This window comes from Oreochromis niloticus, linkage group LG16, assembly GCF_001858045.2.
Source record: "Oreochromis niloticus isolate F11D_XX linkage group LG16, O_niloticus_UMD_NMBU, whole genome shotgun sequence".
NCBI lineage: Eukaryota > Metazoa > Chordata > Actinopteri > Cichliformes > Cichlidae > Oreochromis > Oreochromis niloticus.
The window spans coordinates 34363826-34391715 of NC_031987.2; the positions used below are offsets into that span (position 1 = coordinate 34363826).

The 27890-nt window shown below is 43.4% G+C and overlaps 1 protein-coding gene across 3 annotated transcripts; it reads right to left on the reverse strand.

Annotated features, from left to right (window-relative positions):
* Positions 1-467: 467 nt before the first annotated feature.
* Positions 468-25997, reverse strand: LOC100711884 (aryl hydrocarbon receptor). Of its 3 annotated transcripts, none has more exons than XM_019353071.2 (11): positions 25526-25997; positions 17174-17364; positions 9907-10007; positions 8437-8526; positions 7119-7230; positions 6008-6135; positions 5726-5928; positions 5449-5558; positions 4519-4660; positions 2700-4413; positions 468-953 (listed from the first exon to the last, which is right to left on the reverse strand). In XM_019353071.2, exons 1-11 carry the CDS (start codon positions 25582-25584, stop codon positions 885-887), a joined length of 2919 nt encoding a protein of 972 aa, XP_019208616.1. In that variant the 5' UTR covers positions 25585-25997; the 3' UTR covers positions 468-884. The 3 variants fall into 3 exon arrangements, with proteins under 3 accessions (XP_019208616.1, XP_005475212.1, XP_019208617.1); XM_005475155.4 differs by having other exon boundaries at positions 468-956; positions 25526-25996; XM_019353072.2 differs by lacking the exons at positions 8437-8526; positions 9907-10007; positions 17174-17364; positions 25526-25997 and adding an exon at positions 7568-7829 and having other exon boundaries at positions 468-956.
* Positions 25998-27890: the final 1893 nt, after the last annotated feature.

The window sequence follows — 27890 nt, forward strand, 5'->3', positions numbered from 1 at the left end:
TCGCTTCTTTCTGGTGTGAAATTCTGGGACGTGAGCTCTGTGTGTGTACTGGAACATACTCTCCATCAAAGTGCATTTACGCTGCACACAGAAAAACACATGTATGACATAGTAACATGTGCTGAACATGTGCAGACCTTGTTAAACGTTTATGCACTCAAGTCAAGCCCTTTAAGGGTATCCAGAGTATCCAGATTACATATTGGAAGGGTGGCTGTAGCTCAGGAGGTAGCGCAGGTCACCTACTGATCACAAGGTCAGTGGTTCGATCCCTGCCTCCAGTCTGCATGTCAAGTATCCTTGGGCAAGATACTAACCCCAACTTGCTCTCCGATGCATCCATCGGAGTATGAATGTGTATGAATGTTGTTAGAAAGCACTAAGTGTAGATAAAGTGCTTGTGAGATTGGGTGAATGAGGCATGTTGTATAGAGCGCTTTGAGTACTCCGTGAGAGTAGAAAAGCGCTATATAAGAATCAGTCCAGTCCATTTGCTGCTCACTGACATTTATGCTGTTTTTATAATAAATTTGAAATTCATCCCAACTTTATCAGAATGAACATACTTAAACATCATTATTCTTTCTAAATAACATCTTTGGCTGTTTGTATTCACCTTCTACCTGGTTCGAGCTCCGCCATAGTAAATGCACTTGCGGCTTCATACTTCATTGTTATCATAGTGTATCTTCACTAAAGCAACAGCTTTTAAAGACAACAGAGGCCGGACAAAGTGTATCTGATACAGAGGGATATAAAACACAATAATAAGTGTAAGTGTGTGAATGTGTGGATAAGCACTGATACAGGCAAAGATATGCTGGGGTTTGTCCTTCTCCAGCAACTGTAGCACCAGCAGCAACACGGCGGCGTGCTCCATCCCATCAGGTATGTGGCTGCATCAGAGAAAGTGTGAAGGAAGCTCTGTTGTTCTCCACAGGGCTCATATCGTTCTGCTGGACAGAGACAACAGGATGTTCAACGATTACACTGACAAAGACATTCACAGCAGAGTCAGTCAGTTTGTTTTGGGTGGAGCCTCTCTGACCTTTAACACCAATAACCACATTCTCTTGTTATATTTCTTTATCGCTGCATATAAAGAAGAAAAACAGTTTTTGGATAAAATAAAAATGTAATGATTGCAAACAGAACAGCTACACAGACTCAAAGAGGCTGAGATACCCGAGGCCTCACTTAGGAAACCGATACATGTGATAATTTATTCAGATGCAGAATATAGAATCAACAGATGTATTAAAATGACTAAACATATCGTTTCTGTCTGACATTATGAACAGGAAGTCAGTCCAGCTAAAAACAGGAAGTAAGAACAGAACAAGAGTCACGTCCCAACAATGACTCTTGCAAGTTCACTCTTCTCCTCTCAGAACGAGCACATCGAGGGAGATGCAGACGGATCATCTGCTCACAATACAATTATAGGAAAGATTCGCAGCTGGATTTTAAAATCACGAGTTCCAGAAGGCTCAAATCACCACCTCAGCATGTTTACGTGGGGTTTGTGTGTCCCAGGGATTATGTTGTCGGGTTACTTTTGCCCCCTGGGAGGGTCTCCCAAGGCAAAATGGTGAAGATGAGGTGAGGGTCTTTAGCCTATGGGGCGCAGCCCGAAGAGGATAGATACGCCCGCCCACCTGTAGGCCACAGCCTGCAGGAGGCACAGTGTGTGTCGGGCGACAGCCAGTGGCGGAAGCCCTAGATGACCAATCCCCACTATCGTGACTGGCGACTGGGACATGGAACCAGTTTGGTGGTGAAGGAGCCTGAGCTAGTGCGTGAGTTTGAGAGGTCCTAGCTAGTTACAGCAGGGTTTACCTCAACGCATGGCTTCCCTCTGCAATCAGTCTCCTGAAAAGGGGCTGGTCTCCAGTCTGGGGTTGCCCTCAATGAGAGGGGTCAGGTCCTGGAACGAGGAGCTTAAGTATCTCTGGGTTCACGAGTGAGGGAAGAGAGGACAGAACTAAGGCCGACTGCCAATAATCCAGAAAAACTGATTACAGATGAAAAGTTATTCATTGCTTTGCATGTCACTGAGTGAAATAAGTCTTTGGCACCCCACAGATTGGTTGTGTGCCCAAGTGGCTCACAGATTACAATCAATCAGTCAACCAATCTTATCTTACAGATACTCCCGATCTTAACTTGTTATGTGCATAGACACCTGTCCACAGAATCAGCCTCTTCCATTCCAACCTCTCCACTACCACGGGCAAGACCACAGAGCTGTCAAAGGACGTTGGGGACAAGACAGACCATCCGGAGTGGGCTACAAGACCTTAATGGGCTACAAGACCATCAGCGAAGCGCTTGGTGAGAAGGTGACAACTGTTACTGTGATTATTCCTACACAGAACTAAGATTAAATCAGTTACCCTCGGTCTGGAGCTCAGTGCAAATTCATTTCCCATGCAAATCACTTGCATTGAGCAAAGTAATGGGATGAGGATGATCATGGAAACCGTGGTGTATCAGCCTTAATCCAGACTGCAAGAGCTTGTTAAAATGTTATGTGAAGGCAGTTGGGACCACAGTTACCGTTGGTAACACAAACTACGCCATCTGAAATCTCACTGCTAATTATGCAGTTCCTCCAAAAAACCCTCCTACATTCATACATTTTACATTTCGATGACCAGCACTCAGGGCCACCTACTAATGCTGTAGTAAAAGCTTACCTGTATGTGCTTGTTGCTTTCTAGGTAGTGCTGAATGCTGTGTGAGTGCTCTGAAGGCATATTGGGAGGAACAATTAGAGACCTGACATTCTGCTGATTGATGGCTGATGTGCCCACCGCAGGCTCACTGTGGTTCCACTGGGAGTAGCAGGAACCTTGAGGAGGACTCTGATCCAAAGACGTGCCAGGCACCTTGAGGCTTGAAGGCTCAGAGATGGACCGGATGTCTTGTCCGGCTGGGTTGGAAGAAAACATGCAGCTGCTGGGTGCAGCTGCCTGGTAACCTGCCAGCCCTCCCTGCTGTGTGCTATTCAGTCTGGTGTCATTCCTCGGGAAAAAACTAGAACAGGTTTGGTTTTGTGAATTTTGGCTCTGCAGTACTGGCATGGTCTTGTGTCCATTTTGCATCATGCTAGCATGAAGCAGCTTTTGCTGCTGGCTCTGTGGCCACTGCTGAAGAGGAAGGTTGTGCTTTTCAAATGGAAGACTTTCCTGCAGACGAGGTGAGGAAAACTGAAAGGGAATATTAGGTGCATTAGAGGAAGTAAAGTCTTGGCAAGGAATTAGTGGTGGCAGACTGTCCATAACAGTGGGTGGTAAACTGTTTGGTTGTGGAACAGAGCTCTTTATGTGACAACTTCCTGCCATTACAGGTGCCTGCAAACTGTTTTGGTGTAGCAAAAGATGGTTGGACTGCTGGACGTGACCAGAAATGTCCTGATGGAAGCCTGTATGTGTGACAGACGCTTGGTCATGGGACTGAAAAGAAGCTAAAGCACTATCAGCTGAGATGTCAGGGACAGTGAGACCAGGCAGCTCAATAGATGGGCTGAAGATGTCATGGAGCTGGAGCTGCTGAAGAGAAGGCAGGCTGGGGTCAGCCTGGGGACCCTGGTGAGAGAGCGTCTGGGCGCTTTGCCCTGATGTCACTGCTACAGTGACCGTATCCTGTTGGTGAATGTAGAGGTCGTTCACCGGAGAGTAAGTGCAATCAGGGCTGGGTGCCTGCAATAACTGTGGCTCGCAGAGATCAGAGGCTGAGACGTGGGCAGCCTGAGTGAAGGGCTCCTGCTGATGGTTGTTGATGGCGGTGAGGCAGCTGGGAGGGACAGTGTCCAGACAATCCTCGGCTTTCTCCTTGAACAAAATGCTGTCGATGTAGTCAAATACATCGCTGGCAACAATGCTGTCCAGATCAGAACTGACCTTACTCTGCGAATCCTCCTGTCCTAATCTCTTCAGAGCATTTTCCCACTCTAAGAGCTCGGCATTATCCACCTCCAGTGTTTGCAAAGCTGAATAAAAATCCCCACTCTGCGCCATTTTTTCAAAGCTGCCGATCACAGCCATGACGGACTGCTTGGCCTCCTCTTTCACCACAACAGGCTCACTTGTTGTGACCGTTGCCTCTTTCCCCTGCCACGCATCACTGACAACGCTGACCAGGGCCCTGCTGTCCATGAACACTTGATCCACAGGTAGTGGGGTCTCCACAGTCTGGGTGTAAAGACTTTCATCCTGTCTCAAGAAGCAGTCCAGCAAAGAGCCAGGCACCACATCCTTCTTCATGTCATTGTTGCCGAACATTTTATTGGACTGATGTTGCGGGATGTCCATGGTGGGGCCGGTGTTATAGAGGGTGGCCTCTCCTTTGGTGAAGCTGAAGGGAAGCTGCAGGCTCCTTTGGCGCAGATACTCCTCACCCTCAGCGTTACTGGAACAACCAGAGAGAACACCAGACAACCTCTTATTTTCACTGTGTCACATTACTCTCTGATTTCATGCTTTAAACAACCAGTCGAGGGGCTCCAACACTCACCTTATAGCTTTCTGATATGCAATGATAAATTCAGGTCTCCCTCCTTTGTAGATCATCTTGGCATTGGACTTCACCCACACCCAGCTGCCCGGTTTGCTGAGGAGCCTGAACACAGTCAGCCCAGTCTCTCCTGTTTTAAGCACTGACACACGGGAAAGGGTTCATAGTGAGAAAGGAGAAGGTGTGCTTGTATTCATGCTTAAATAAATACATATATGAAATCCTATATTAGGCAAGAATGGGAAACCAGACAACAGCAGCTGGTCTCCTGCGTTCACGCTGTTAAAAGAAGTCAACATGTTGTCCTGTCACAAAAATATAAAATTCATAATAAACATGTTTTCAAAACACTGTAACATTTAAAAATGAGTCATTTTTAGGTTTTTCCACAAAGAATAGAATGTTGTACTCATAAATATACATCGTGGCTCGAGAAGGCCATAATCAAACCTAACCTATGTAACTGTTTAACATCCTCTTTCGTCCTTCCACCCCTGCTCTCTCCTCCCTCATCTCATCCTCTGAACTGCAGTCCGAGCTCGGTCACACAAACGTGTATAAACATCCTGGTTTATTCCAGATGTTGTCACAATCACTTCTTTGTAATCTCCCGTCCCAGCACAGCTGATGATGCTCCAAACTAACACTATGCCAGTTTGTGTTAGGCTCAAGTCACAATCACACTTTCCCTCTGATACAAAGTTTGACTATATTCTTGCAAATGAGAGTTCATTCACTAAATATTTACGTCCAACAATGTTAGACACACTTCAAAGACAGTTTCAGATGAAGACGAGTCACGAGCAGCTTCATGACCAAACTGAGAGGTCTAATGCATGATCTCAGTCTGCAGTAGATGTGTTGCAGCATGTTGATACGATGGTATCAATGGTCTTAAATTTGAAGGCTGACTCTGGATTGCTAACATACTGCGGATGTGGTTGTCGGCACAGTGCATCATGTCAGCCGCGTGGATAAACTGGTATCCGGAGCCTTTCATGCACAGCTCAATCTCGGAATAGCCCAGCACGATCTTCCCCCTGCAAACAGACAACAAATGGTAGAGTCAGGGCCAGTGGAATTAAATTCAGTTAGCAGTAAAGCTGACTCCAACATGACTGAGGATGGTGTTCTGAGACTTTAAGTACTTTAAAAACAAATATATCAAGTATATAAAAAACGCACCAGCCCAGATAATTTGCTGTACCTGCTATCGATCCCTGTGGGAGTGAAGTCCAGCTTGTGCTTGGTTTGAAACAGGAGCATTTTAGCTCTGATCTCCACGATGGACGGAGGCTGCACAGGCATGGCGATGGTGAACAGGGCCAGCTGAGGTCTGTGACATGCCCCGTTGTCCCTCAGCTGACTCTGGCCGTGGAGGTACTTCAGTCGCCCCTGGAACTTGAGAGCCTGGTTAACATAAGCAAAGGCATGAGATGGATTTTTCTTTTTTTCTGAGCTGACCTTTAACCTTTAACCTTAAACTAACCAGAAAGCCAGAGGAATTGTCCAGCAGGCAGCGGAAGCGACACACAAAGCTGCGCTCCAGGAAGGAAGAGTTCTCCGGCGGCAGGTGCTCCGGATTGTACATCACTGTATTACCACAACTCTGCAAGACTGAGAAGGCAGGTGAAGCTGTTACTGCACGACAGAAGAGTCTGATGTGAAGCTCTGATTTATGCCATAACAGGAGAGTGACTCTGTAAACAGGTGCCAGGTCAGGTAGCACATCAGGGTTTGGTGTAGAACTGTTGCATGCATTGACATTGTACTTGTGGAACCCTGTGATAGACAGTTTCTCCAGGGTACATCCTGCCGCCTGTCCTATAACAGCTGGGACGAGCTCCAGCCCCACTTCAGGCTAATAGCATGGACGGATCAATTACAGGGACGGTTGGAGGTCACGTGATCAAACGTTCACAAGTGTCTCATTGGCCATAATTTGTACTTCAGGCACTCAAATGTTGTATAAAGCCAAACAAAAATAATACTGAGTCACACTGTGTGAGACGATTCCTTACAATCAGAATCAACACTACTGAAGTATATCTGTAATGCTATAGGGCCTCAGTGCACATGTGTAACATGCACATCTGTCAAGGCACAACATACTTAATGACTATAACACTAAATACACATACACATGTGTTTGGCTTTAACAGGGAGCCAATGAAGGGAAGCCAATACAGGAGAAATCTGCTCTCTCTTTCTAGTCCCTGTCAGGACTCTTGCTGCAGCATTTTGGATAAACTGAAGACTTTTCAGGGAGTTTTTAGGACATCCTGATAATAGTGAATTACAGTAGTCCAGCCTGGAAGTGATGAATGCATGAAGTAGCTTGGATGTTTCTAACTTTAGAGATGTTGCACTAGCAGATACATCTGTGGTATCAATGTGGAACTTGCATGAGTTATTGCGTTCACAAACTTGGGTTGCACACCATCCACACCACCCGCGGGGGTGGTGGTGGGGATGACAACAATAATACCTGATTAGCCTTTTACGACTGAGAGGTAAAAAGGTTATAGGTTATATAGTGATAGGATGTTTGGAGCAAAGATGTTGATGCATGTACTGTCACACCCTCACGTTGCACTCACCATCCTCATCGGCTGCAGCAGGTGGATTCAGAGCAAAGTGGAGCTGCTCTCTGAACGTGCTCCGATCATCAGTGTGGATGAGATCAAACACACTCTGATGCACCACGTCTGACTGTTGGCAGAGCAGCACAGCATCAGTCATTCCAGCAACATTCAAGCTAGACAGTGTAAGTCTGGCTTATAAAACATGTGAACAAGGACATAAACACAGCTGATGTCACCATCTGTGTACAGGGTAGGATTGTAATTCACAGGTTTGGATTAATATATGTTCAAAAGAGATTCAAAAATATTATATTCATATGATTATTTTATTGTATAATGATAAACTCTAATATTGCGTAAATAATGCATTTCTTTGGTAAAACTAAATATGCTGTGCTCTTGGCTTGGCCTCCTTCAGCACTGTTCCAACAATGAAACCTCACAGGATGGAGGTGGATACTAACTTCATGCACTGAATCCACTGATGTGTGAAACTTCTGGCTGCTTCCTTTAGGGGTCGCCACAGCCTCGTCTGCCTCCATGTCCTCAATACTGAGCATTCCCTGCTCGGTGCAGCCAGTATTCCTCCTCTGCACACCTGAACCATCTCAGCCTTGCCTCTGTCTCTCTCCACCTTCAAACCTGGACTTTCCTCCTCTCCAGGATGCTGTCCATCCCGGTCCATGTAAATCTTGTAAATCATCCCTTTCACTATTGCTGCTATCCTTCATTGTGCCTGTAATCTTCACCTCTCTTACACCGTCTGTTGTTTTGGGTGGTGGACCCTCTGTAATCAAACTCATCCAACTTTACTACCACTGCTCCTTGCATCTTTAATCAAACACAACATTTAAAATAGGAGGAGTTTGTGTGACTTCTGCATTTTAAAGTGCAAGTTCATACTCAGACCAACTTATCCAAACACCAAAGTCACAAAATAAAATAATCCAAACCAATCAGTCTGTGTTCTCCTTTGTCTCCACACGCCGTCAGCAGCAGGACCACGAACATGTTCTGAACACAGCCTCCACATATTGATTTGTCTCAGTTCTCCATGGCAGTGTGGCTTTAGCCTCTGTCTCTGCTTTGGTGTGTGCTGATTACTACAGCTACACACTGACAGCAGTCTATTCTCAAAGTAGTGAAAACCACTCAATGTTTTCATTTTTAACATCACAAAGAAATTTGTAAAGAAACTTTCCTGCAAATATACAAAAGTCATTTACCTCCTTCCTGAAAACTTTTTATCACCTAATAAATAAAATCATCATTTGTGAGTTATCTAATATTCAAATGGCACTGTGTGTGTGTGTGTGTGTGTGCAGTGACTCACCTGGTGGAAACCCAGGTAGTCCTTGATTGTGGGGGAGGCGTAGAACACTAACCCAGCTGACGTGACCACCATGACGAACCCGTTCAGAGCCTGAACAACAACACAGTCGCCGATGACACAAACATCCGCACACGTTCAGAACTACACATTCATTGTGTTTTTTCAGCTTAATCTCTCAACACATCGTACAAACACTGTCACACTGTGCAGCAGTATCTCTGTGTGAGGATGGAAGGGTCTCGCGTTCTGCTTTTTGCCTTGAATGGATCACAGAGCAGAACGTTGTGTCTGCTACAGTTTGATCTACAGCAGGGGTGTCAAACTCAAATACACGGTGGGCCAAAATTCAAAACTGGAACAAAGTCGCGGGCCAACATTAATATTTATTGAAAAAAAAAAATCTTCCTCCAGATATAAGAATAAATCTTTTCTTATGGACTCAAACAAGTTTTGCTGAAAAACTGAATATGGAACAAGCAAAGCTTAATACTAAACAATATATATATATATTAGCTGTATAATACCAGTAGGCCAGCTCTAATAATAATGTGGTATGACTTCACGGGCCAAATGTAATTAGGCTGCGGGCCAAAATTGGCCCGCGGGCCAGAGTTTGACACCTATGATCTACAGGATCTGCTGAAGTCATGTTTGGGACTTCAATAAGCTGACATGAATGTTAGCCTGCTGTTATTCCACATTATCTGGATTATATCAATATTCACAGTATACAAAGATTAGCAGCATCACAGTGATGTATGTGTTTTACATGTCGTCACACTGATTTGTGTTTGTGTGTGGACTGAAGTCTACGTTTGTGAGTTCTCAAAAGCTTCACGAATCACAGGAGTTTATGCTTGTGGATCATACTGTAGCATCTGGATGCTTTTGGAGACCATTTCTCTCCATGATGTAAAAGACAAAGAGCTGCAGCTGAGTGCTAATAAACACTGGTTTTTATCAGGAACCACAAAGTGTAACGAGGTTTTGGCACGTTCACCTGTCATAACCTCCTCATGACTGGACAGACGTGGATTAGCTCCACACAAAACACAACTATGACACAAACAAACAAAGGCTGAGTGTGTGTTTGTGCACCTGCCAGCCCCCGGCTGCTCACTGATCACTCAGGACCAACACTGTTATTGTGCTGGTCTGTCATGATTCTGGCTACAGAGCTGCACCGTGTTTATCTGAATCAGAGGCACATGCTGCTCACAGAGTGCTGAACTGGAAGAACGGCCTCTGTAACAGCGCACAGGGTCACCACATTCACCTTGGTTTGTGATAAAGTTATCAAAGCAGTTCTGTTGATTCTGTGTGTGCACTGAAATGAAAATGATTCTAGAAAATGCCTTAAAATTAAATGAAAAAAACAAAAAACTGCCCAGTTAAGAGGATTAATGTTGGCGTTAAGTGGTGAAACTTGCATGCAGAAGGACTTTTATAATAAAAGCTCCCGAGTCTTACCTGGAGCAGCAGGTCGCCTTCAGAGAAGGCTGTAGTGTCCATGTTGTTGTGCCCGTTCAACCCAGGAAACATCACGCTGCTTTTGCTGTTCTTCATGGTGGCTGCATCGCAAAATGTTGGCAAAGAACCGAGAGAAACAGGAATCAGCTGAGGTAACATGAACATTTAGGCTCATCACTGACGGTCACTCAGGGTTTACAGTTCAATCCCTTCAAATAAACACAGGACAGTGTTGGAACCACACATACAGTATCTGAGAGGCTCATGTACTCAGTAACATTTGAAATGTGGGTCTGTGGCTAAAGCTAAGGCTAGATTTTACATTATGTGAGGTCAAAGAGTTACAAGTGACACAAAAACCTTTCCCTTATGTTCCATTGGCTGATGTGATTTTGAAATTCAATGAGAAAACAATCAGCCTTGACCATCAGCAGCACGACCAGTGACTTAATGCATTCATTTGAGCTGCTGTAAAAACCATGGCAGCAAGAGAACAGAGCTAGTTTAGACAACCATTTCCAGGTAGAGAAACTTGGCAATGTGTCTGTTATGTTTTGTTGACATTAGGAGTGTGTGCGAGGCGCATGCATTGCAAACAGATAAACCAAACTGAATCTGAACATGTCGTGTCATGCTCAGATTCAGAGAACTTCTCTTATTGTTCAATGAAATTTAAACATGTGCAGCTAAGGTTCCAATAGCTGCTTGTGTGAAGCTTTAAGCTCTATCATGCTAATAACGTATGCAATTAAAAGTTTAAGTTGGTTCCACTCTGCATCATGAAAATAGACTCTTATACTACATTAACAGGTTAATGGTAACCTGTGGAGCCTGTCCTGGGTGTCACATCATGCTTTTGCAGCAGAAAAGGCAAAGCCAGCTTATTGGCTTTAGCAGAGGTCCAGTTTCTGGTTTCTCTGCCAGAAAACAGGTTTTCTCATTGCTGGAAAACTGATCTGGCAGGCTGCATATCCACACACACAGACACATTTGTGCATGTGCCTGGGGGGGACTTTTAGTAGGCAACAGCTGACACTAATGCTTCCCTTTATCTGGACAGCCACTGCAGGATATGGCCTCTCTTACTCTGTTCGTCCAGTCCTGCTGCACAGATCTTTTGATTTGCGGCCCTTGAGCGCCACCGCTTCAAAACACCTGCCACCCCGTCGCCTAGGACTCACGTAGCACATACACAAACACTCTGACCTGCACAGCCTGACTTTTACACAAAGCTCAAGACCTGACATGTAATGAAAGCCACACGCACAACTGCTGCTAGCAGAAAATGTGAGTTTCACATGTGGCTATAGAAGCTATCAGACAGACAATCATGCTAACTGTATTAGAAATAAACAGACATAATTCATTTGTGCTTCTTCAGCCAAACATATACACAAACAGCACACTGTTGTCCAAATGTGGACCAGCCACCACATTCCTCCATCACTTTTTTCCTCCTAATTCAGTGTTTGCGTGAGTAAGTAGGCCTCTTTGTGGCCGTCTGTTTGTTTTCATTCGAGCTGTGTGAACTCTGCGTTGGGTTCTCGTTTTTCCATTGCTAACAGCTCAACAGCTCATGGCACTGTCGAGTGTCCTGAAAGCTCTGTGAGGTTGTGCAAGAAGCAAGTCTAAAGATGCTTGACCACATCTTAGGAAACACTTCCTAGGGCTTGCAGGGGGCAGTGAAAGAAGAGAAACACAGATTAACATGCATGTACAGTCTGTACATGTACAGCCACCTTGTGACTGCGCAGATATCCAACAGTCAGATGTGTCCTGCAGTCGGGAGCAGTCTACGGTTTTCCATGACTTTAAGAACTCACCCTTCCTCTAAACCCAGGCACAAAGGCAGCTGCAGGGCAGTGGCAGTAATTCTTTCACACCGATAAACCATGTTATGGCTCTTCTTGTTTTCGCAGGCCACAGTGTAACGTGACACCACGAGAGGGCCTGTCTCAACACTAAACTGCAGCTTCCTGTTTAAGAAAACAGACTGGCTAAGGTACACTGTATACCTTTGATGGAAGATCCACGTCTGTCATTCAGGGATGTGTTAGCCTTTCATGCCTTTGCTCCATGTGGTAATTAAATAACTATGAAGTCTGAATATTCAGGAGACAGAACAAAGTCCAGTGAAACCTACATCAGTAAACAGTGACAGCTCTGGATAAAACAGCAAAGAAGAAAAGGCACTAAAATAAGCCAATAAGACTAAATAAACAACTGAACTGGATTCTTGAGCATGTAATGTGTAATTGAGAGTAACAGCATGAAGTGGAGGCACAGTGAGTCTAAGGGGAGAAAAGGGAAATGCAGTCACAGTTGGAGGTCTGCCAAACTCAGAGTAGTAGTATAAAGCATGCCAGCAATGCATATGGGAATATTATCTAGATTTGAAAACATTTAGTTCCAGTAGATCCTGTACAGAGATCTCTGTTCTCACGCAGATGTGCAGGAAAGGGCAGAGCTCGCTGCAAGGAAGCCAATTAGCTGGATCACTTGGTCCAAAGGTTCATCCTCCCATCAGTGTACCCATTTACCTCCCTGACTTTAAGGGAAACAACTGGCCTCTTTTCCTTAGGATCAGACTTCAGTGTGATCCCAAAAAACGAAGCTTTGGGTGGAAACAGGTTTGCTGATCGCACTCAGAGTTTAGAGTAAATTGTGGGATGTGATGAATACCATCACGCCACCATGAAGTTATGCAAATGTCATCATTTTCAGACCTGATAAAGTAAATAGTACAAACAGTAAAAATGTAAGAAGTGGACAGCCTTGAATCTTCAATCAGCTGTTTGGGTTTATTAAAAAATGTTTTACCCCATCCAGGTGTTTCTGCTGACAGGTACGTAACTCTTTCCTTTAATACCTCAAACCACACATAGAGAGAAAAAACAAAGAAGCACTAACCCACTGTGGACATCTTTAAACAAGTCACTCCACACTCAAATAACACAAATGAAATCAAACCCAACACCAGACTTAACAAGAGTGATATAGTGAAACAACAACACAACAACAATAGCTGGTGTAAGAACCTGGGGCCTCAGCCCTGGCTGTGCTGATGTGTTCGTCAGCTCCAGGATGCACTTTGGCCACAGCGCTCATGGCAAAACAGGGTTTACCACCATCACAAGGTCCCAGAGCTGCAGTCTGGATGCTCCTTCTGCCACTTTGCACAGGTTCACTGTCTTGGGGTAACTTTGCTAGGACGTCCACTCGTGGGAGAATGGCAACGGTCTCCAGAGTTCAGAAAACATAACACAATAGGATATTATGTTTACTGTGCCAGGTGTTTCCACGTCATTAAGTGCAATGAACCAACAGTTTGAGGCAACACAGCCACAGCATTTCTAAATGTAGCCTTGGCAAATCAGATTGAAGCAGTTGGATGCTGCTAGCTGCTTCAAGTATGGACACATATGCACTTATAAAAGCTAACTGATGTTTACATTCTTGGCAGATTTGAATCACAGTGCTTAAATAAATGTAATAACACATGTTCTATGTTTCTGATGTCCCATCCAAACTCTGAGTGGGACAACAGCCAATGTTGGGTCAGGACATAAATAAGCAAAGTGTTTTTGGAACCCTCTCACAGAAAGCCTTGGTGGGTGAGCTCAGGCTGACCAGCAGAGACTGTGGGAAAGAAAAGGACTTTGGGTATGAAGAGAGATGTAGCGCTGTGGTCTGAAGAAGCTGAGGACAAACCTTCCAGAGAACGTAAAAAATGGAAACCGCTCTCCCAGTTGTTGCTTAGAGGATCACAATATACTGACATGCAAGCCGAATCAAAACGCCAGCTGGCTGTCACTACACTAACACGTCCTACTGGTCTGATGTGATGAGACAGCAGAATGAAGCACAGCCAAAGACTTCCTCCTAATGAGCCCACCAGGACTGAGACCAGACCGGTCTCCTCAAAACTGATTCTCTCTTCTTCCCACGTCATGACATCACATTAAAGTGCACCACCTCAGCTGTGATTGCTAACAGGCCTGGATGTTTTCAATGAACTTGGAAACTCTGCATTTTTCTCAGTTTTCTACCAGCGTCACACAAATATGTCAGCAGCAGCGAGCCACAAGCCTTCCAAAACACCCAGCTCTGCTTCACAAAGTCACGCTATGAGGCCGGGGGCCCAGCTTGTTCAGGGAGATCTGCTATCACCAGGCAGCCTGATAATGTTTCATGATCATGTCATAAAAACTGCCCCTAAAACCGCCTGTTTCTTTTTTCTCTAGGCCCTTTTCTTTTAGCCAAAGTGTTTTACTTTGGTTTTACAGGATCCCTATCTTAAATCGTGGGCATGCCACCACTTGAACGCTCACAATCCGGGCTCATATTTTGACTGGGACAGTCACCGTTGATGACCAGAAAAAACTGCTGCTGACCGATGTCGGGTTAGTGGTAGGTTTAGGGTAAGGCATGCATCTACCTCTTTATACAGGGCTGTCATTCATTCTTTATACAAGAATGGTAATCTTATAAGGAAAAATCTCTAAGGTCAAAACTCATGCAAGAGTCTCGGTTTCAAAGAGTAACATCTTTGAGTTTCAGAAACAAACTGTGCTTTCTTTGATGAACCCAACACTACCCATACAGGGTTTGGCAGCAACCTGGAGGATGTTAATTCTCTACATAGAGCTTAACTCTGAACTAAGAGCTCTATATTCAGCACAACATCTGCCAGCGATGAAGAACTCTGCATTCCTTTCAGGTGTTGATCTGAGACTCAGACCATCATCTGCATCAAACTGAAATCAAAATTAGAACAAACATAAATTACGTCAAAGCCAGCACTCCTATACGTGATCAGGGCTGTCTGCAGACTCCTCTTCTCAATGCATTTTGCCACAGCAATATCAAGGAAATGCGCAAACACTCTTAGAACATGCAGTGAAATGCACTGATTGTAGTCGCAGTATAAATCCATGTCACTCCACAGTCACTACCAGCTGCACCATGCAAAAACCACATTAGCTGTTCAAATGGATGCTTTTCAAAACGACTCGGATTTACCGCTCAATAATTGAATAATAAACCATACAACACAGCAATCCATGCTTTTGGCCACATGATAATAAAATAGTTCAATGTAAGCTTCATATGGATTCTTCTATTAAAGAGTAGCTGCAGCAAAATCAGGATATTCTGTATTTATGGCTGAAACACATTAAAATCAGTGGATTCAACGCCTTGTTTGGAGATATAACTGTTGACTTGAATAAATGCTGCGACGCTTGACGGTCTAATCTGATGTTTCCCCAACAAACATCGTTTTTGGCTACAACGTGAACAGCAGCATTTTAAAGCAGCAGCATGGAGCAGTGACCCCATGCTGTAGTACTTAACCATTTAGCCTTACATGAAAAAGATCTGAGACCAGAACGAAACACAAACCCACCCTCAGAGGGTCTCGTGTGCTCTTTATGCTGGTCTAAAATAAAAATAAATGGGAGGCTTCAATCCAGACTGATTTATTTCAGTTTTAGTTTTAGAGAAGAAGAAGAAAGCTGTACGGTAAAATCTGAAGTCTTCGAACTCTTGATCGTCTTCCTTTTAGTGCTTAGCTAACTGTGAAAGTCTCATACAGAGACAGGAGCCTGTCTCACCTGTACAGACAGAAGTAGGCAAAAAGGTGTAAGAGCAATGCCAGCGCTCATGTGACAACATGTAATGTCCCATCACAATGCATTCTCACACTGCAAACAACTGGGCTGACAACAAGCACGCACACTTCACACACTGTCTATTTAAGGTTGCACAGCATTTATAATTTCACTTGGTTTCAAAGATGTCTGTTACTGATAAAAGCCGTCTTTGGAATTCACTTTGTGCATTTTTACCTCTACTTCCGTACGACTCCTAAACCTAGATCCAGAAACGCAGACACCTGGAGATAAGACACTTCATGTCTATTGTTAGAGACAGCAACTTACTCAGCAGTCTGTCAGGCAACAACTTGGCTAAAATGTCTGCTGTACTTAAAGACAGGCATCCTCTGCAGCTGTAATGTGAACGACTCACATGTCATTGACTTTCTTATGACTCATCAGCTTTTCAAAGCCTGCATGTTTAATTAAGTTGCAGCAAAGCATTTCTTAAAAAGCATTTGAGAAATAGTTAAGGCTGTTGTGGGTGTTGCTCGGAGGCAAGGTGGGGTGAGGTTAGCAGCAGTGAGGATGTGCCGTTTCCTAAAACTAGATTCCTGCATGCTTCTCATTCCTGCCTCAGCTGTCAGATGTAGAGCACATAGTTCAGTCACTTCCAGTGCTGGCTTCATTGTGCCCAGTTATCAAGCTTTGTCTACCTTTACTCCCACCTTAGTCTCCATATATGACCTCATTCATACAAGTGTTTGCTTGTATTCATTATCAGTATTTTGGACTTTTGTGTCATTATTACGGTTGAATTAAAAAGTCTAGCCTCTATACTGATTTACCTCTCATATATACCTTTTACCTTTCACTGCGTCCACTGTTTCATGCCTACTGAGTCCTACACGTCCCCCTGTTGGACTGACAGGGTTCTAGTGACACACTAAACCTACATGAGCTTCATTCCTCGTAGAGTCTCTCTTTTATTTCCAATTATAAACCACCGTTCTACTACAAGTTGCCCTGACTCAAAGCTGTCCTGTGTCGGCTTTGCCGCGGCAGACTGCAGGGAGCTGCAGACAGCCTATCTGCAGAGAGCATCTGCTGCCAAACGGAGGCAGTGTCCAAAGTATGTGGTCGAACCGGTCTGTGGGCTGCTCTTCCTTGTGCTGTTGTTGGTCTCTGTCAGCCGCAGAGAACAACTAAATCATATCATGCAAAGAACAGAAGGGAAACTGAGTGTTAAAGACAATGAAAAGTGTGCACTGTGGCCTCTGCAGGTGCATTTCATACTCTATTCTTTATCTTTGATGCTTTTTGCATTTCTCCTGATGATGCTAAACTCTTCTGCTCTCTTCTTCTCTGTTCAGGTCGGCTTGTCAACCAGCGTTTGCTCAGTGGAAGGTCGAGGTATGCGCCGCTGGGTTTGTGTGGTTAAACACATTTCTCAACCACAGTACCACAATTACTCAGCACAAGATTCGGTAAGATGAGACATAGAAATATTATTGTTTACTCTGTGGTACAAAGAGCAGGCTGTCATGTTTTTGTGGCTATATTAAGGGAGCGAATGTGGAGGTCAGAGTGGGCTTATCATCATTTCATTTCACCACACAGCACTGACATTTCAACAAATCTTTGGATATACACTTGTGGCTGGTCTTTACCTTTGAAGAAGCTCTTGACCCTCAGATATCCCACGCTGAGACGGAGGACCGACAGTTTGTCCAGGCGAGAGCGCACCTCCTCAGGAAACGGCAGGAGGTCCATCAGCCTGTCAAGCTCCCCATTCAGCCGATCCCGGTGGCGCTTTGACGGGTTGGATTTAACCACTGCATTGCCCTCACTGACCTTCTTTCTGAGGATTTGAAAGAAAATATCCGGTTAGTGATTTCATGGCAAAATATCAACAGTGAATCAGTTCAAGCCTGGCTAACTGGGGTGCAGCACGGCACATGGATGCACTGAGTCAGCCGTGCATCAGAGCTGCAGGTGTTACTAAACCATGACGAGACAAAGTCAGAGTGAGAAATCCAACCCAAAAACTCTGATGCTAACATCACACCACAGCTTCAGAGGAACATATCTATTGTTCTAAACACCAGAACAAAGCAGACTGGTTGTTCTTTGCCAAAGAAACAACAATCTCAGCATAAATAGTACAGACAGCAGTTTACAAAACACATCTCCACAAGTCATTCGATCAAGAGGAAAACCAGTTTTTAACCACGACACCCACGGACATCTGCTTGACCATCCATGCTCAAATGCAAAGGGGAAACTCATGAGGCTCACTGGAGATACATGTCATTACTCACAAATCACAAACACATGCTGAACTGGGAGTAAGACCAAGTGTCAGTGAAAGTGAGCGATCAGCACACAAAACCACTGTTATCATTCCTTCGGTGAACACCTGCAGAGCAAACTCACAGCACGAGGAGAAATACTCCCAAATGTTCAGAAACCAACCACCTCCTGAAGTCTACACGGCAGCTCACTCGTGCCAGGACAACCAGATGGCGCACAAAGCGTGAGAAGTCTCAGGAATGACAATCCTGCAGTTAAGACACAGTAAAAAACATGAAACCAAAATTGTGACAGATGCTGTTTCAGGTTTCAGCAGCGTAAGCCCAACGTGGCCTACGTCACGAAACTATGAGTTATGGTCAGTCGTGAATGCTACAAAGGTTTTACTTTATTGATGTGGAAATGATCAAAGACTCTACTCTTATATTTGGTCTCCTTCTACAACACTTTAAGCTTTTAACAGCCAGAATTAAGATTTTAGATCATTATATATGTTCACTATTTAAAAACAGCTGTATAATCTCTACAGACATGTTTATGTCAGAAAATAAATAACACCTAAATATCCAGTAATAAAACAGAAACTGTCAGCTTGACAGAAACAATCACTGGATTTATGTAGTGAAATATACACTGACTGATATGGAAACAAATGATCAGGATGACTTTTCCCATGTTCTCCCTCCTACTTCTGTGCTGAACAATAACCTGGGATTTAACTAATCAATGTGTTTTAGAGATTATTCTAAATGGTCTTTCTTGTGATAAATCATATATTTCAGACATGGATTAATTCTTATAATTGATAGTGTCAACTAACCCCCACCAACTCTGGCCATGAATCATGACTTGATGGGAGTCTGTCTGAATACCTTAAACTGAGCAGGATTCACTATTAATGAGTAAAAAAATCATAATTTAGTGACTTTACTGAAGTGAAATGACTCTTCCCTCGTTGTTGTATTTTGCTGGATGTGAGTGTAACCCTGTCTGCCTGCAGCGCTCTCATTAGTGTTACCTGTTGCCCACTCAGCCAATCATTCTCTGCTCTGTGTACACAGAGCACACTTGCAGGATTGTCAGGTGATCCAACATTTCCTTCTGCTCCTCATGTGTTGTTGTTTTGCTGTATTTATGACTTTTTGGACTTTGTCCTGTGGAGTTTGCTGCCTCTGCTGTGCTTGCTTTGGCTGACTGTGACCCTTGTCTGGACTTTAGGTTTCTGCAGTTTGGATTTATCTCTGCCACCCAGTGTCCTGCTTTTGGGGTCTTCATTCCTGTATAACTGGTACAAAACATCCACGATAATATTATGACAGGTTAAACTAGGGTTTGCCTTAAGCTGCATCCACACTGGAAGCGACTCACTCATGGCAACAAACTCATGGCTAGTCACATTTCAGGCTCTGGTTGCCTGGTTTACTACCAGGTCATATATCAATCAGTGGTATTCATTACTCACCCGTCCACTTCCTGATGCTGGCAGTTATTTTGCCCACAGCCACTTGGAATTGTGCTGTCTGCCAACAGGTTATGGCTTCTACTGATTCAACAGTTTCTACATCTCCTCCAGGAAACGGTAAATGTGCTGATTCTTTCCAACCTCCCGGAGCATTCAAAGCACTCTATACATTCATCCAAGCACTATTTCTATCTAACAGTCACTCGGCATTGGAGAGCAGCTTGGGGTTAGTATCTGACCCAAGGATATTTGACTGGATTAGCCAGGGATTGAACCATCAACCTTCCGATTAGCAGATGACCTGCTCTACCAGCCCACCCAGTGTATGTTTGCGCTGTTGTAGTCATGCGTCCTCCTATTCTTATTCTTTCCTGTGCTCTTTGGTGGATGCCCTTGGTGGAGCGGCAACCATAATAATTACTCTTGCTTTACATTATTATGATATTTATATTATCGACATATTATTTGTAATTAATTTTGCAGTTACCGTCATTATACTGTGACACCTCAACATGAAAGAGTTCAATTCATATGAACAGACATGACTCATCAGGGAACAGCTGTGTTTCTAAAGCAGGAGGAATTTCTTATGAAGTGGAACCAATCAGTAAACTGTGTTAGTCTAATCACATTAAACCACTTGGTTTACCAGTAGCACCCACTTCAACTACTACTGTAGCATATTGAGAGTTTGTGGCTGTCTCTTTGTCTCTTTACCAAAACTCTGGTTAATGGCAGGTTATTAAATTTCCTCCTGCAGCACTAACTCGACTTACCCGAGCTGTACCTTCCCACAAATGGTGCAGGCCTGACCTCACTCTCAAGAAATGCTAGCACAGACAAAAGCCAGCATTCAGAAGCATTTTTTCCACTTTGCTTTGCCATGGATCACGGGGTTGAAGACATCTGGGGACTCGCTGTATAAAAGGAAGATGTTTTAGCATATCTATTAGGATTCCTCATCTCAACAGGGCAACGCAGGGATATGAACCCAGAGTCCTCCATCTCAGCTGTAAGGCAGCGCTGATGCACATTTGTCTGCTCTGAACAAGCAGAGCGTCTGCCAGATGCAGAAGGATGACTCAGTGGTGCTAAAGTATGAAACACATGCTTTCTAAACACATGCTGACAAACACAGACGGCAAAACTGGAAGCAGAACAGTTTCCTCGACAGAGGAAAAAGAACACTTACACTAAATACCACGTGTTCTACAAACATGTGAAAAAAGACAGAGACATGACAAATGAGTGACAGTGGGACCAGCACCACCCTACAGTACTGGAGTCATTACCACGAGAGCTAAAAGAACATGGTTATTCCCATCTGCGGCTGTGCGTTGTGACCCGTCTATATCCACTGGATCACGCAACGAGATCCCCAGCACAGAAAAGCTCAAACATTAGTGACAACAAGATATAACATTAAGTCAGAAACAGCATGAAAGGATGGGCTGAGGTAGAGGTGGGTTGCAAAATGGCTTGCAGATGCACAGCAGATTGAAACAGCTTGAGTAGCATGTCCTGCATGAAATAACTATTTAGGTATGTTGGAGGGCATCAGCTGAGATTTCAGGGCCGTGTGAGCTAAAGTAGCTGAATGAACTAGTACTATGACCAACATCGCTATAAAGAGAAACGATGGCGTCAGGAGAAACCACTTCATTAATAATTTCATCTTCAGCATTAATCCGGTGTTCAAGTCATAATCAGTGGGAACACTAAACGGTGGAAGGAACAGGAGGAGTTTTTGATGATCAATTATGTGTTAGTTCCAATAGTTTTGCTCCCTGATTGCAAAGATTTAGGAGAACATTTTACAAGCCTTTTAAACACAATAGAAATGTGACATTAACGTACTGAATGTTGGTAGGGATTTGGATGAAAAGTTTCCTCAGGTCAGACTTGTGCCAGGGCGTTTAAAAGCCTTAGGGCTGGGACTGCTTTCCACTCTGAGCCCTTGTCTTTCACTCTGGGAGTAAAGCACAGAGGTAGGCAGACAGGATGGAGAAATGACTCTGTAGTTCTGTGACAAGCACCCTGCTGGTTATATTTGATGCATTCCACATTTATTTTGCATATTTTCTGTACACACACACACACACACACACACACACACACACACACACACACATTGGTATTTCTGCTAAATGGTAATGTTGACAGTATACACATTATTAGTATTTGGTTTTTCAGTTACCGTCATTATCTTGTGACACCCCATCATGAAACAGACGTGAGTCATTAGGGAACGCTTCTCTGTGTGCGTTTGTGCCTACATCCTTTCCTTTTGGGAAAAATAATTTTAAAAATGGATAAAAGCGTGTACTGTTTATGAGTGCACAGGTGAAAAACGAAACAAAGGCCACAGAACAAAGGGTAATGTCCTGCCACACCTCTTATCAGCATGTCTCTGTGTGTTTTTCACAATCCCTTTAGATTACGAGTCAAAATATTTGCACTGCAAGCATATTATCTCCATTAATAAGGACACAACTGCTCACTGCAGTAAACGCATGCTGATGCTACAAAGTACACACCTTTAATCCACGTAGTCTGTGTTGAGTACACATTCACACACACAGAGAGCAGGAGGTAATGAGCCCTACACACTACCATGGGAACCAGACACATCTCACTGCTCGTGTTTCACCTGCTCTGTCAGGATGCTTCTGTCTCCTGTTCAAACACATTTCCACTTGTGCTGGGCCAATCACAGAGCTTTACCTAATATGGCTCAACTTTGATTGGTCCTAGCAGCACTTGTAATCTAGTCAAGAGCTCCACCTTTTTGGACCAATCTGATAAGGGACATCTGCAAGATAGTCCAGGATGGAGCTGTGGATATAAATGTAAATTTATTAGTGTTAATATTTTTAGTCTGTAAATGCTCATTTTGTTTTTGATAGATGTGATAAAAAATAAATTCAGTCCTGTTTTCAGACTTTTTACAGGTTTTGATTACCCTGAGCCACTCTACAGCATGAGCCAGCCTCCCGTATCATCCAGTAGTGGCTAAAATATGTCGCTCGTCTCTCTTGCACTCGTCACCGTGCCCTCGCCAAGCACACCTGACTTCTTTACTAACAAAAATGACCAGCGGTGAAAAAAGTAAAGGACACAAGACAAACAAATGTCTCTGCAAATCCACTCATTAAGGTCTGTCCAACAGTCAGAAGAATCCTCTGTTTTCTCTCATTTGATGATGAATCAGTGTCGCCACACACACACACACACACACACACACACACACAGAAGAATGTCCAATCATCAGTTTGTGTCCTGAACCTCAAGTGTGTTCGGTTTGTGCAGCAGGACAATGAGCTGAAACACCAAAAAGAAGCTCCGCAGGTAGAGCAGGTCATCTGCTAATTAGAAGGTTACTGGTTCAGTCCCTGGCTACTCCAGTCTGCATGCCAACGTATCCTTGGGCAAGATATTGAATGCCAGGTTTCTCTCTGATGCATCCGTTGGTGTGTGAATGTGTTTGATAGAAAGCACGGGGGCAGAAAAATGTGCTTGGAGGTTTTAAAGTGGCCTCGTCAAAGTCTGGACCTAACTCTGACTGAGATGATCAGACATGACCGTCCATGCTTGAAAATCCTCCGTGTGGCTTCTTCTTCCACACCACTGTGAAAGGCTCATTGGCAGTTATCATAAACGCCTGACTACAGTTCACACAACCAGGTGTCAGGTTTAGGGAGCAATTACTTTCACATGTGGCCAGGTAGGTTATGATTCCTTTTTTTTCTTTAATAAATGAAATAATTGTTGAAAACTGCATTCTGCATTTACTCTATTTATCTTGTATACTATTAATATTTATTAGATGAAATGACATCTAAGTGTGACAAATAAAACAAAAGAAACCAGGATGCATGTGAACAATGTTGCTTTCAAACGGACTAAAAATGTAAGAATAAACTTGGAAAATGCAGAATATTTAAAATAATAGACAATGGCAAAGGAGACTGGCAACATACATGGTAAGAATACGGATAATAAAACAGATTGTGGACGGACAGATCTGCCGTGGAATGTCCCTGTGCACTGACCACAGCTTTTTACAGTCAGGCTCAATGGGTCCTTTGTGCAGCTGAGCACAGCTGGCCATCCAGGAAACCTCAGTCCTCACTGCACAGCCCACACTTTCAGAAACACAGACGTCTACACACAGGCCACCTCTTTATTTTGGGATTTACACCGGGAACAGCCTACACACAATATACCAGATCGGTATAATCAGACACATCAAACCCACAGTGTTCACTCTCAGCATCTGTGTTTAACAGTTTATGAAGCTGACTCCGTTTGCACAAGAGTCCCAGAGCTGCAGAGAGAAGATTTTACTCCAGTCTGAATACTTCAAGCAGAGTTGAAACACTTTTATCAATTAGTATTGTGCTTTCCCTACATTAGGAAGGGTTAGGTGCATTGCAGTTTTTTGAAAAGCATCTTATTTGAATAAAACTACAGCTGCTGAACAAAACTGCAATTCTAGAATATTTGTACAGCCCTCTAATTTTCCTATTGGTTACGGGCACACTCCCAAAACACAGTTATAACCAGGAGGTAGGGGAGGTTACATACAAACACATAAAAATGTTACTTTCAGTAGCATTTGTTCAATTCAATGTCTTTTTCCACAAATGTCTGGTATTTATGTAAAATGATGTTTGATGCATCTTTATTGCTGTAACTTAGAGCAACACACTTATCAGAAATGTTTTACAGTGTAATCGTCATGTTCTTTTCATATACCAACATATTTATCCTTCTTATGTAATAAGATAATTCAGCCCAACCGTGTTACAGTGAAATTAATAGGATTCTAACTGTAAAAGCAGTAAGTGCCACCAACACCCCCCTCAGAATATAGTTAGAATAAAAGTCATAAACAAGGCTAAATATACCTGAAGCTTCAGACCATTGAAACTTCCACTAACACAACGCTGCAATGATTTTTTGCCACATAATACAAAATGTGATACTTTCTGGAAGCTGTTGGGGGGCTCTAGTATTACCACCTCATTATTAGACTAAACCTGAGTTGGCCAATGTCTGAAAACATGTCTGTGGTTAATGTATCAATGGGTCCACAGTCAGCTGCTATTGTGCATGTTTTGAATTTGCATGCAAGTCTTGGAAGTTGTATTTAGGAAATTTGACTATATAGGTCACACTAGTGTAACAATCTGCTGTATAATAAAGTTCACAAAGAAAAAAAATAAACGGAAAAGGCCATAGACCCCAGGACACACACACACACACACACACACACACACACACAGGGCCTATCACAGCATAATAACCTGCATGCAGTAACATGCTTTAGTACACAGACGCAGGGGCAGATTTTCATCAGTGCTAAACCATCAAAGGCTCACACTAAAAGATTATGTCTCACGTTATTAATGTAATTTGTAACGCACAGAAGGTCACAATAAATAAAAGTAATTAAAAGTAAGAAAACTCCCAATGAGATGAGCAGAGACGGTGGTCTACGTTTCATACATCTGGTTAACAGAAACAAAAGTATGTCAAAGTAATTTAAGTATTTTTGTTCGTGTAACTGAGCATTAAAAGCTAAAAAAGCCAAACAATAGCGTGGAAAAGAGCGAGAAAGGCGCACACGGCGCGAGGCCGTATCACATTACAATAACATCAGAGGCTCGCGCCCTCGCCTCCCCTTCCTCCACCCCCCGCCCTCCCCGGAGCATCGCGTGAGAGCAGCAGCCGACTCTCAAACTTGATTGTGATTAATGCGCGAGGGCAAGATATCCATGCCAGATCCAGTATGGAGGCGCATTCTTAAGGTGGTCCTAAACGTGGAAGCCCCACAGACCGTCTCAGAAACACAGCACCACATTTTAGCAAACATAACAAGTATACGGCTTTATAATTACACACAGCTGACAGCGATAACGGGAGAATACAGTCCACCTTAATTGGTTTTATCTTTCATTTCCAGCACAGGTTGATTTCATAACTTGACTGCGAAGTAACCGAGTGTCGCGCTTATAAAAACAAAGCAGTGTTTAACTTCAGTCACCTTTCTACACTTGCGCAGAGATTTAAAGTGAACTAGAAGTTAGTTCCTGCTTACGGCTTTTTGCCCAAAGTGAAGCCTACCTTCACCCTCACGCTAACACGTACGGCCATAATGTTGTTATTAACAGTGGTAACTCTGCTGTTATTATAAGGTAAAGAAAAGCTGTGGAGTCGGTGCTGTCTTAGTAAAAAGTCTTACTGTTTGAGGGCGGGCTTCTTCCTTTTCTTGTTCGCATAGGTCCCCGGGTTTCTCAACATGGTGTCACGCAGGTAGTTCTCACAGCCTTTAAGTTAGACTAACTTCTCTTCAGCTCGTTCACTCCTCCACTCCGGCGCTTTCATCCATCCGACAGGCGACAGTCCTTTATTTAGCCTGATGATCTAAATCCCAAGTTATAGACCTGCCGGGGCCCGCGGAGGGCTGCTGCCGCATTGACAGCTCCCGTTGGCGGTCACTGTTGCTGACCTTGGTCGGTAGCGCAGTGAGGGTACACTGGGTAGTGCTGGTAGGTTTACTGAGAGGGGAGTAAATGGAAAAATGCTTGGCACAGAAGTCTGGTACCGATGTCCAACCCCTCTCCTTTGGATAAACAACGCCGCCTTCTTATTATTATTATTCAGAGTCACTCGAGTTTTCGTTCTCGCCCTTACACGGGGCGTTTTCAGGAAACGTGTGTACAGTCTGTCGAGGCAGCTTTTTAAGGTGGAATGGACTCATTGTGAGAACGTTTGCTTTTGTAACATCCACCATATGTTGCTACTTTTGAGTTGAAAAAAAAAAACAGTTATTTATTTGAAGTATCTGACCAAAGCAGGTCGTGACGTCATGGCCATGGTGGCAGCATGAGAGCAGTCAATCTGTCCTGGGGTCTGTGTCCCCCTACTCCTCTCTCTGGCTCTCTCCCTCACTCATTCACACACACACACACACACACACACACACACACACACACATATATAATGTCCGACGTTTTATTCTGTGAACACAGAGGTGTGTATATTGTTGTTGTGTTTACACACTTTCATGTAAGCCAGCATGGGCAGCTGCAGCGTTTGGACCTTGATTCTTTTTATTTATTTATTGTGCAAGTCGGAGTAACCATTCCTGGTTTTCACTCTAAGAACTCTGACAGCACATATCACTTTCATTTTTTTTTTTAATTGAACTTTCTACCCATGTTTATGAGAAAACATCGTCTGTTTAATTACTTTTACATTATTTCTGTGACTGCAACAGGTGAATGGACCTTCTGTCAGTGTCATTTGTCAAATGTAAATCTGAGTTTGTTCCAGGTTATCACACAGTTTTTATGCACAGCTTAAATCCAACCATAGGGGCTGAAAAATGACACAACAACAGCTGCATTTCCTCTAGGCGCCACATGAGGCTTGATGCAGAAGTGAGTCAGTCCAGATAAACTACGATTGTTTAAATTCCCAACTTTTAAGCATTAAAAAGCATTTTTACAGACTGGTACATAAAACCTTGACCAGTTTCCATTTTCATAACAACTGTATAGGGAGTTAATCCACTGGCAGACTGATGTGTACTGGGCTTCATCATCACTCACTGGAACCATCAAACTGAGCCCTAATCACTAAGTTTGTGCCGTTGGTGCCTTTGGAGCATTTTAATTAAAATGATCTTACCCATGATTTTTTAAAGCTACCGTTTTATTCTGAGGGGGATTCAATTCATTTTTCACCTCAAAATTCTACACACAATACACTATAATGACAAAGTTAAAAATGTGCTTGAAATCCTTGCATATTTATTCTAAACATATAACCTGTACTTAAGTATTCACAGCATTTGCATATTTTGTTTGAGTACCTTTGCCTGCAATTATAGTCTCACCTTTTTTTGAGTGTGATGCTACAGGCTAGGCACACCTATTTCAGGACAGTTTGTCCCATTGTTTTTTTTGCAGAACTTCTCATCTGGTCAGCACACAGACATTTTTACATATCTCAAGAGATGTTTGGCCGGCCACTCGAGCAGCTTCACAGACTGGCTCTGAAGCTGTCCTTTATTATCTTAACTGTGTGCTTAGGGCCATTGTCCTGTTGGAAGAACCTTTGCTCCAGTCTGAGGTACAAAGTACTGTGGAGCAGGTTATTATCAAGGATGTCTCTGTATGTCTGTACATTACTGAACTGTGCAAATGTGGAAGAAGTGAAGTTCTGTGCATACTTTCTAGATGTATGGTTTTCTACCATTCAAGATGTTTGTGCATCTGTTTGGTTGAGTCGAAGTCTAGTATTTTATTAGTTTGTTCATGTTAATTTCAGATATTGAACAAATATGTAGGATTGCTAGGATTCCATTTGCACAATATATCTCAAGTTAGAAATATCTTGTGTCAGAGTGACGCTGAAAAACCAGTTCATGCATTTATTACTTCTAGGCTGGACTATATGTTATTATCAGGAAAACTCCAGTTTATCGAGAACATTGCAGAAAGCGTACTGACGGGGACTAGAAAGAGAGAGCATATTTCTTCTATGCTTGCTATTATGTGGCAGCATCCAGTCTCTCATCCAAATATGGTAACTTCTGGCTC